The sequence below is a fragment of the Phaseolus vulgaris genome, chromosome 9, assembly GCF_051622355.1.
Source record: "Phaseolus vulgaris cultivar YP4 chromosome 9, ASM5162235v1, whole genome shotgun sequence".
Classification (NCBI taxonomy): domain Eukaryota; kingdom Viridiplantae; phylum Streptophyta; class Magnoliopsida; order Fabales; family Fabaceae; genus Phaseolus; species Phaseolus vulgaris.
The window spans coordinates 37430648-37441546 of NC_143506.1; the positions used below are offsets into that span (position 1 = coordinate 37430648).

Below are 10899 nucleotides of genomic sequence, written 5' to 3' on the forward strand. Positions count from 1 at the left end.
ACCCAACATATTTTTTAATTTCCAAAAATACTCTTAATTCTGGAAATAAAAATCCGGAATTGAAAATAATATATTCCAGAAAAATAAATCCAGAAGTGATTATTGAGTTCCGAAAATAAAAATCTGGAAACAAAAATTAAAATTCTATTTCGGACAAAAAGTTCCAGACTTGAAAAATAATACATTCCGGAAAAACAAATCCAGAAAAGAAATTATTGTGTTTCAGAAATGAAAATTTGGAAACAAGAATGAAAAACTCATTCCGGATAAAAAAATCCGTAATATAAAATTTCATTCCGGAAAAAAAAATCTGGAACACATATTTTGGAAATTTTTTTTAAGGACAGTTTCGTCTTTTGCGCTGATATCGGGTGCAGTGATATGGTGCAGGAAGCAATTGCCTAAAACCGACTCATAGGATTAAGGTTTGCACCCACTTATATATAATGAAATGTCATCATCTCTAGTCGACGTGGGATCTCCAATATAAAAATTTTCAAATTGAATAATATGAAAAATAACTATCAAAGTAATCTGAGATTGACTTTTATATTATGTAATCCGAAAACTATTTTTTAAAATAAAAAAGAAAAAAAAATAGTCACCACGATATGATGCGTTGTGGATTTTTAAAAAGTTCTAGAGACAATTTTGTAATTATACATAAATGTAGGGATGGAGGAAAAAAATGTAGAAGTTCATGAAAAAAAAACACCAATTCAAGAACTGCATATACCCTATTTATTTTCAGGGCTTTTCTTCTTTTACCCTGTAATAATAACATTTCATAATAAAACACACAATTTTACGTAATATAGAATTATTTAAAATATATTTGAAATTATATAATTTAAAATAGTTTTATTTATATTGAGGACTTTAGAATTATATCCTAAATTACATAATTCAGAGCAATTATATAATCCTATTTTAATGACCTAATTTGAAATAAATAACTGTGGCTGTAATGAATGCAATTGATTGGGCAGATGTATTAACTAGTATGAAATAAATTGCGTAACAACCTATGCTTTAAAAAAAGTATCTAACCATAACTATCTCATACTTTAATCAAAACTTCCCAAGTTTGTTCATCAAAATAAAAGTTTCCTATTTTTAAATATTTATGAATTCCAAATTGAAATCAATATTCTATTCATTAATACTCAATCTAAATATCTCTTACACTACAAAGAGAATAATTAAATAAAAAATAATTTTAGAGACCAAAATAATTAGACATTATATTGACTATATTAAAGACTACTTTATAAAAATAAAATTACTTATATCTAAAATAATTTCTATTATTAATAAAAGTTTAGAAACTATAATAGTTTCCAAATCGGTATCTAACTATTAACTATTAAGGTTTTAGCTACTAACTACTTATGTTCTAAATTAGTCTTTATTAGACTTTTAGAGACTAATTTAATATCTAAAATATTAGTAGTTAAAACTTCGGTAGCTAATTTAAATACTAATTTAGAAACCATTTTACAATATTTTATTAATAATAGAAAACACCTTAGATATCAATAATTTTTTAATCTTTAAATTAGTATATAATTTAGTCAATACAGTGACTAATTATTATTTTTATCTAAATTTGGTTCCTATTTAATTATCTTTTAGTTTTTTTTATCAGCACGATTTTCTTGTAGTATTAGGTCATACTTTTTATTAAATATTTAAAATATCTAAATTTTATATTTTAATAAATTTTTGGTATTGTATTCATTAATTACTATTTATTTAAATATTATTAAGTTATAATTTATAATTAAATACTAAAGTTAGTTAGATATTCTTTTTTTGACAGCAAATGAGTTAGATTCTCTATTCATGAAGTGTTTTATTCAAAGTTTATGAGACTAAATACCTTGTAATACCTAAATGGACATTTCCTAATATCAATAACTTATAAGAGATTGTTACATGTTCATTTACATCAAACTTTCATCATATCATATCATGTGAAAAATGTAATAAAAAAATATAATTATTAGTCAACCTTTTCCCTTAATTGGGCTGTGGGAACATATATAATGGAGGGTTCATTTGATCCCTTAGCTCTGCAATATTGAACTTCACTTAGTTTTTGCTTCATGCTATCTACTTTACTCTTCACTTTGCTCAGTCTTTCAAATTCCAACTCTGCTACCTCAGAGTCTCCTTCATATGTAAAATTTACCCTTCTTTTCCTTTCTTTCAAAAGTTTCTTCAAATTAACATCATCACTCATCTCCATAGAGTCCTGAACATAGAACACCAAAGAGCAACAAATTATTAATAAAACTTCCAACAACATAGGCCACCCTTTCACAAAGTTTAGTTTTTTCTTTATCAGTAATAATGAATAAATAAATATGGATCATTTCAGAGAACCCTTTCTCAAGTGATCTGCAAGAAATGCACCTTGTTGCTATTTTCTCTTGATAGAGGTGGAGATGGTTTTTTCTTCCTTTTCTTCAAAAGACTGTTAGATAATTTATTTTTCTCTTGCCCTGTGATGTTTTGACCATCCTTCTGGGAATGCATCAGAGTAATTTTGGGGACTTCTGGTTCCAGAAGTTCGTCTTTCTGCATGTTTGGAGATGTAGAATCCTTTGATATCTGAGATGTGGAACTCTGAAGCTGTTCTTCTGATTCATACTGAACAAAACTCACTTATGTCAGACTTCTTTGCAAATTCCAAGAACAAAACAATTTCTTAATTTTTGTCATAAAAAGATGCTACGTTATTAACAAATTAATATGAACAAAATGGCAAATGAATCCTTATCTTCATCATATAACCTCCTATTCAATATATTATTCTTAATTGCCTATGATCTGACCTGAATATTGTAAATCTTATTCACCAACTGATTATAAGTATATCAACACTAAAAGATGTTTACATGGATGATGATCATTCAACGGAGACATACAGCAGAATTTCTTAAGAACTATGAATCAGAGAAAGAACAAATAAAAGAGAAACAATGTTACTCATAAACTGAAAAAAGACAGAGCAAAAGGTTAATGGTAAAGCTTACCTTTCTGGTTTTAAGTGCCAGGTAACGTGCATTTTTGAACCATTTGCTAACCTGCATTTCTAAGACATTAGTTTCAGAGTTTGAACAGATCAAGACATGAATAAAGACCAAAAACAATGGCAGTAAGTTGCAGATAGAAATAGTACAATATTTTCAGTTGAATACTTAACGTTTAGCAAAGTTATTGCTGCTATAAGATGAATTTTGATTAGAATAGAAACAAGATGCAACTAGAGAATGCGAGGCATAACCTTTTCAGGATCTAGTCCCAACTCTTTTGAAAGACCTTCCTTCACGGATCTAGGAGGAAGCTCGTTCTCTGCAAAAACTTGGCGAAGTTTCTGGCACATTTCATTACAAAACAATTAACAGACACCATTTGTGCATATATAGCTATTTCTATGTGTTGTCCACTGGAATTTCAAAGGAGGGGAGGGAGGGGGTTAATGACAATTAAGAAAGATGACTACAGGAATTGCCACAAGTGATACCTCAACTGCATCAAGTGGAATTCTGAAACAAGATCTTCTTATTTGTAAGCCTGAAGAACCCTCTCTTATTCTATCATTGCTCTCATTATTGTGATATTTATTTTCACTTTCATGCAGAGTCATTAGAGTATTAACAGCATCAGACTCCTTTTCTCTTCGCTTTCTTTTGCCAGGACCCCAGTCTTCATCTTCACTCACTTGCTCACAAGGTGGAGCATCCTTCCCAAACATTTCCTGAAAAGATGTTAAATCAAATGAAACTGATAACCAGAGAAGAAAATGGAGAGCTCTATCTTTTAGTAGCATTTTCATGCACAAACAACACAAAATTTCCATCTGCACAACAAAGGGCAAAAAGTACATCCAATTGGAAAATTATTTTTAAATCAGTAATGTAAACAAAATTTTCCAACCCAAAACATAAGAAAGACAAACACTTTGTAGTTTGTACCAGTTATTAAATGGCAGGCAGTGACTTAACGAAAGCCTTAAATTTTGAATTATTAACTTAAGGCTGAATTTGTCAACTTTGCTTATGTTGAGTGAGAACTTGGATACTCACATCGTACAGTTTCTTGTAGTCAACGGCTTTACGCTGCCTACGGCCACATGCTATTTCCCCAGATTCATCAGAATCAATGAAACTATTCACAGAATAATATTCATGACTAAGGTCTTCATCTACTGGAGGACATTCTCCATTCAAAGGCCACAAACTCGAAGAACTGGTTGAATCATTGGATGAATTTTCATCAGCACCTTCTGTATTGATGCTGTGGCTGTCTTCTTTCCTCTCTGGGTTGTAATCATCATCTTCAGGATCATCTGATGGCCATTCTTCTTCTGGATTTAGTAATGCAATATCACCATCAGGCATAGCAGCCTCTTCCTTGAATACATCCTTAATTTGTGGAAGAAAGATATTATTACTTGGGCCAGTAAGAATAACTATATCAAAAGCGAAGTTGAAATCAGAAAAATTGGTGGATAAGAGATTATTAAAGGTAAAAAACCTGCCAACTACTGTCCAAGGAAAATTGAGTCCCAAGATGGGCATTTGTTGACTCTATTATTTCTATCTTACATTCACAAAACTTGCAAAACCAGCCTTGATCTCCAGGAGGAACTGCAATGTATAATTAAGCAATTTATTTTCTAAATAAAGGTTACAGAACAAGTTTACTAGTGTAAACAGGAACTCACTATTTTCAGTATCCAAAGGAGGATTGAGACATCTTTGGTGAAAAGCACGATTGCATGTGCCATCACAGAGTATAATATCATTATCTGGGAAAGCTTCATGTAGTTTGCAATTGGCACAGAATATCTAGATGAAGAAAACAGAAAAATTTATAATCGACTTTTGAAATGGTGAACCATCTCTTCTCCGAAAGAGTTGATTCAACATAAGAACAGTAAAAATTAATGATTCCCCATCAGAAAATTAAAACAAGATACAAAGCGTCATAAAAGGTCTTGAACAGGAAAGAATGCAAAAAGATAACGTAGTACAAGTATATGTAGTTTTGACACTTGCTCACATGTTCATGATAAACAGATCCGTCTGGAGCAATGACAGAATCTTCAATACTACCCACAGAGCTAAGAGAATCCAGTTGGCGTATAACATCACGAATACTAAGTTTACAATTTAAAATCTGCTTTTTTGCTCTTAGTAGCTCCTTTTCTGGCCTAATCTTCTCCCGACTGTGACAAGAATAATGATTAGTCACCAAACTATTTCTCAAGGGAAAGTTTTGAATTCTAAAATTTAGTTGTTTCTTTTCAATAAAGATCACACTGCATTGCTCCAAAAGCTTAAGTTAATTAGTTCAAGGCTCATGAGTGGGCTTGAAGTGTGTGTACAATGCACAAGCCTACCTTAGGCGGAAATTCAACATTTACTTAAAATAATGGGTGGCAGGGTTCAAACTCATGACTTATTAGCAATAGAAGCTCTAATACCATGTTATAAATAAACTTTTCAAAAACTTATCGCTTGAAGAATTATACATTATCTTCTATCTAATTTAACCGAACCATGATAAAATGTATTGTCATTTCAAAAACTTCAATAAAGTTTCTTTCAAAAAGCATCTATTTCTCGATCTCTTTTGTTTTCTGTTCCGCTGGTAATTTTCACTATTTTGAGACACAGAAATAGTTTGAAAACACATCGAAGGTTAGTAGTTCCAGGACAAATTAAATTGTCTAAAAGCATTCTAAAATATCCGTGTGAAGACATGACACATGGTAAACACAAGACAGAAACAGGTCCTACTAAGGATCCCAAGGTAATGTTGATTATGAATTGTTTGTCTTTGCTATTTCATTTTTGACAAAGTATGGTTCCCTCAAATTGTCAGCTTACATGTAAATTAATTAGAGTAAACAAATTTTTAGTTGTCCTTGACAATGGCTAGAGTCTAGAAATTCATATATTTTCTTCACAAGTTGTATAATTTCCTTATATTATCTATTTTCTATTGATGGAGAAACTATGTATCATACACAACACTGCCATGATTATCCTACCAATGTAAAAAGGGTATATATCTACATTTGCTTAGTGTGATACTGTGAAGTGAATACATTTTTCCTACTTAAAAAAAATCCCTTCACAAATTCTTCTGAAACTGTAGAAGGGAGGTCTAAATCTCATTCAATCATTTAAAGATTAATATTTGCATTTCATTTATCAAACATTTAGAAAATATATATGCTAAAGAAAAATTGTTCCATACCTTTGACCCTTCCAACCTTCTCCAGAGTAAGCATCAATAAGGTTTTGCTCCAACTTCATTTTGATTAAGAGGTATCTTGTTCTCCTTTTAAGGCGTGAAGCATCGTCATGATCCATGTTGTCCCTTTGACTATTCTTCTTTTTGCTGCTCTTACGTTTTTTAATTTTTGCCTCCTCATCAACACCATTGCCCTCTTTTCTAGAACTATGAGGATTTTTTCTTCCTTGTAGCCTTGTTGAAGACACCATCCGTGAAGAGTTCCCATCAGTTTTATGGAGAGTTTTTCGAATAATCACTCTTTTATTTGAAGAGTCCTCAAGTGGTGCCTTGATAGAAGAATCAACAACTCTTTTCTTTGATCTGTTCGTACCAACTCTGTATTTATGAGATCTTGACTTCTCTTTGTGTTCCTTTTTTCGGTGTTTTGTGCTACTTGTTTTTAATTTTGATGATAATAGCTTGGACTTAATCTGTTCCTTTGAGTAACAGGATTTTATAGATCCTTTCTTATTTAAATTCTCCGCATCCCGCATATTATTTGATTATGAATCACGCCTGATGCACAGACATAAAATTGATAAATAGTGACATCAAAAGAACAAGTAACCAAGAACTCAACATATTTCTATGCCAACATATATTTTGTACAAATAAAAACACACACAAAGATGATTACTTGCACTTTCAAATGAAAATCAGTAGTATTACTTCTTTTCCATTGTTAAGATATAACATACAAAACATTTTATCATACACTTAAAATAACAATGCTTCATAGGAAATACCAAGAGCAGTTCAATTGATTAAAGCATTGACAATTTCATACACGACTAGAACCCTGACTTATGAATCCATGTTAGCAAATGATAAGATGATGAAAGATATCATTGTAACCAAATTCACACAGAACCAAGTTTATGCATTTTGGTTGCACCATTCCATTGCAAGTATACCTAAGAGGGAACATCCTATCCTATCCCAAAACTGACAAACCAACATAGTGTTTACTCGCAGTAAATCAATCCAAATACATAAGCATACAAAGTCAGAAAGAGTATTTCAAAAGGGGGTAAGAAATTAACCCAAGGTAATGATGAGTGAAAACACCCACTTCAAAATACCCCAGGAAATCAAGCCACAATCATCAACAGCATAGTAATTGATAACCTACACAAATAGTTCATGAAAACCCCGATGCAACACTGCCAAGCACATACAGCTCAAGAGGAGCCAGAAAACATTTCAAGCACCGCATGGTCAACAACACATGAAAAAGACACAGAAGAAGAACACTAATTCAAGAATCACTCGACCAATTCAATGAAGAAGAAAACATCTTAGGCATGAAGACTACAGGAACCTGATCACTTCGAAGGCTAAAAGAACCTCAAAATTCAGTGATCATAATTTTCCCAATCTCTCTCAGAACCACAATTCAATATTAAAAAAAAAACAAGAACTTTATGGTTAGAGAAGCTAAGTGATTAGTGTGGTAAATTGGTCTACAAAGTAACGCCAAGGCCTAGACTTAGCTGAGCCCCACAAAGTTCCAAGCCAAAACAAAAGGAACCCACATGAGTTTAAGGCCAATAAGAGAAACCAACCTGCAATGGAAGAAAAAATATGGGTAAAGATCTGAACTTTGAATTGCTCTGAAGCAGTATCACAAGGGAAAGAAAGGGAATTTAAGCTTAGAACTTTGAATAAATAAGTGAAACTAACCTTTTATTGAGTGAATGGTTTGAATTGAAACTGGGTCTTTGATTCCCAATGCACAGAACAGTCACCGGCGATGGTGTGGCTGTTCCGGAAGCATCACCACCACCCACGGCAAGCTTCTTATGCTGCTTCTTTTCTTTCTCTTCACTTTTAAACACTAACCTTTGTTTTGGTGTGTATATTACACCTTACAATGACTATTCCAGTCACTAAAAAGTGTTCTTTTTTGTTTTTGTTTGTCCCTATTAAATGATATATTAACTGATAGATTAATTGTCATGTACACTGAATTCATTAAAATTTACAATAACTCTTTTAAACATTATGTTAAAGAATTTTTTTGGGACTGAAAATTAAGAAAAACTTTTACATTAATATCTATTTATATCAAAACAGTATTTTTTACCTAGGTCAAACAAAAACAAAAGTGTTCTTTGGAGAACTCAAATCCCTGATGTGTTAACTTTTTTCAGTGTGTGGAGCCAATGAGAATGAACTCAATGAAGTGTCTCCAACTAGTTTCCGACATAAAACTAATATAAGATTTGGATGGTTTTGGAAGCCAAAGAAAATGGTTACTTGGTTAGTAGGGTTGAGTGCACACACTTGTCTTTGAGAAAGAGAAAAAAAAAATAGTTTTGTAATAAATTTGTTTTATGTTTTTTCAAAATTTAAATTGATTTTTAATTTTTTATAGTTAACTTTTTTATCTCTATAATCAAATTCTAATATTCTGTTTTTAACCAAGTGGTTTATTGTTTAAATTTTGATAATATCATGACATAAATTATGTTTAAAACAAGTATTATTACAACTTTCACCTAATAGAGTGAGAGTTTAATAAAAAGTGTAAAGTATTTAAAAATTATATAAAATTATAACAAGTCATGAGATAACATTTTTAATTGTATTTTTTTTACATGATAGAGATGAAAACAAAATCAATTTTAAATTAAAGAGGTAAAAATACATTGCTTTAAATTTAAAGGATTTTTTTTTAAAAATAAGCTATGGCTAAAATGGAAGAATAAATTTATGTTATGATGACTTTAGTCTTTGAGTTATGTAATGAGTTTACGAAATCTAACATAATGTTCTAAAATAATTTTTTAAGACACAGTAGAATCTTGTTTTAATTGGTATAAACATTTAAGTTTGTATGGTTTTAATATGCATGTAGAATTTACTTAAGATATTTAAAGTACAATAACAACAATTAACAATTATTTTAAAACTGGAATAGTAACATGACCATATCAATGGCTTAAAGTTTAACTTTTTTCACATAATTGAATCATAGTGGAATTTAATAATAATTAAACAATATACAAAATATTATTAAATTGCATATATAAAATCATGCATTAATAAGACTCAAAACTAAAGTAAAATTTAATTTCATAGATTACATTAAAAAAATTGATCAGAAAATTCTTAGTCAAATCTATCCTAATATTCATGTATAATTTTTAATAAAAAATATAAGAATTTTCAGTAACAATAAATACTTTAATGCAAAAAATAATAAATTAATATAATATAAAATTTTAATAATGTAGGATATAAATATATAAATGAATGCAAATGACTAAGTTATATGTTTTTTAACAAAAATATAACAATAATTTATACCAATTTATAAATCTTACTAATATTGTCCTTCTATTTGCCTTAAAATTATTTTAGAATAAGTTTTAAAAATTCATTTATAGTTTAAAATATTTTTTTTAAACTAACTCTTAAAGCCGTTTTTAGAAATTCAATTTAAAAAATATATTTTTTATAATTTTTTTATTCAAATCGGTTTTCAAAACTATGTTATTTATATGAAGACAAATACCTTATTTATTTAAATTATGATAAATATGACCATATTAAAACGCTTGCTAATACTAGTTAAAATTAAAAGGTGAATTTGAATGAAGTGAAAAAAAAGAAAGAAAACTTAAATACCAATCATAAAATGTATCAATCTAAAGTTAAACATGACTTATTAGATCAAGTGCAATTAAATTGAAAAAAAATAAAAATATCCAAATACCAAACCAATTGCAATTGATTTGGTTAAAATTATAAGTAAAAACAATCAATTAATCCGAGTTTTTGCAATCAAATATCATTATTCCTTTTATCAGATAAATTGATTAAACTTTTTTCATATGTATATGGCAGGAAAAGGTAGATCTAAGGTAAACAGTACCAATTAGGATTAAAGTTTGTTTTAATATGATACAAAGAGACTCATATTTCTTTTGTTTGACCAGGTACAAGATTGAATGCAACCATTAAGGTTCTGTTTGCTTTAAGGGTTGTATTCTTCATGAGTTTAAAGGGTTGTACTCTTCAAGAGGAAATATATGAAGGGATATTCATCAAGAGATGTGCATGGAAGAAAAGAGAGTGAATGTGCATGAATAATGATTTTTCTCATCCTCTTAATATCCAAAATTTTGAGAGGAAAGCCACCTGATGGTATTTTTTCTTTTTGACCTTCTTTTTTGCTTTGTCATTCATGCAATAATATATATAATAATATCTTTTATTTTTATTATTTTTCATTATGATATTTCATACTTTATTCTATATATCTTTTTTTCTTTATAAATAAATTTGTTGTACAATTCACTCTATATATAACATTTTTTTATTATAAAATGTCTTCTAAAATATATACATAGTTATATATCTACATACAATCTAAATCAATGAATATAAAAATCTTTCAAAATGTATAAATAAATATAATAATAAATTTGTATATGCTTAGATAATATTATTGTTATGATTCTTTTCATGTTTCGATAATATAAGTAACTCATATTTTTTTCGAAAGTAATTATTTAACAAAATAAATTATTTAATTGTACTGAAAATAATTTAAAATATTTCAATTAACTCAAATCT

The 10899-nt window shown here is 29.3% G+C and overlaps 1 protein-coding gene across 2 annotated transcripts; it reads right to left on the reverse strand.

Moving 5' to 3' along the window:
• Positions 1 to 1886: 1886 nt before the first annotated feature.
• PRHA (pathogenesis related homeodomain protein A) lies at positions 1887 to 8221 on the reverse strand. Of its 2 annotated transcripts, XM_068626142.2 has the most exons (11): positions 7999 to 8221; positions 6277 to 6831; positions 5074 to 5239; positions 4736 to 4859; positions 4546 to 4658; positions 4095 to 4433; positions 3533 to 3766; positions 3293 to 3382; positions 3042 to 3092; positions 2419 to 2655; positions 1887 to 2257 (listed from the first exon to the last, which is right to left on the reverse strand). In XM_068626142.2, the coding sequence occupies exons 2-11, from the start codon at positions 6807 to 6809 to the stop codon at positions 2006 to 2008; spliced, it is 2139 nt and encodes a 712-aa protein (XP_068482243.1). In that variant the 5' UTR covers positions 6810 to 6831; positions 7999 to 8221; the 3' UTR covers positions 1887 to 2005. The 2 variants fall into 2 exon arrangements, with proteins under 2 accessions (XP_068482243.1, XP_090151720.1); XM_090295594.1 differs by lacking the exon at positions 5074 to 5239 and having other exon boundaries at positions 7999 to 8215.
• Between the last annotated feature and the right edge of the window lie 2678 nt (positions 8222 to 10899).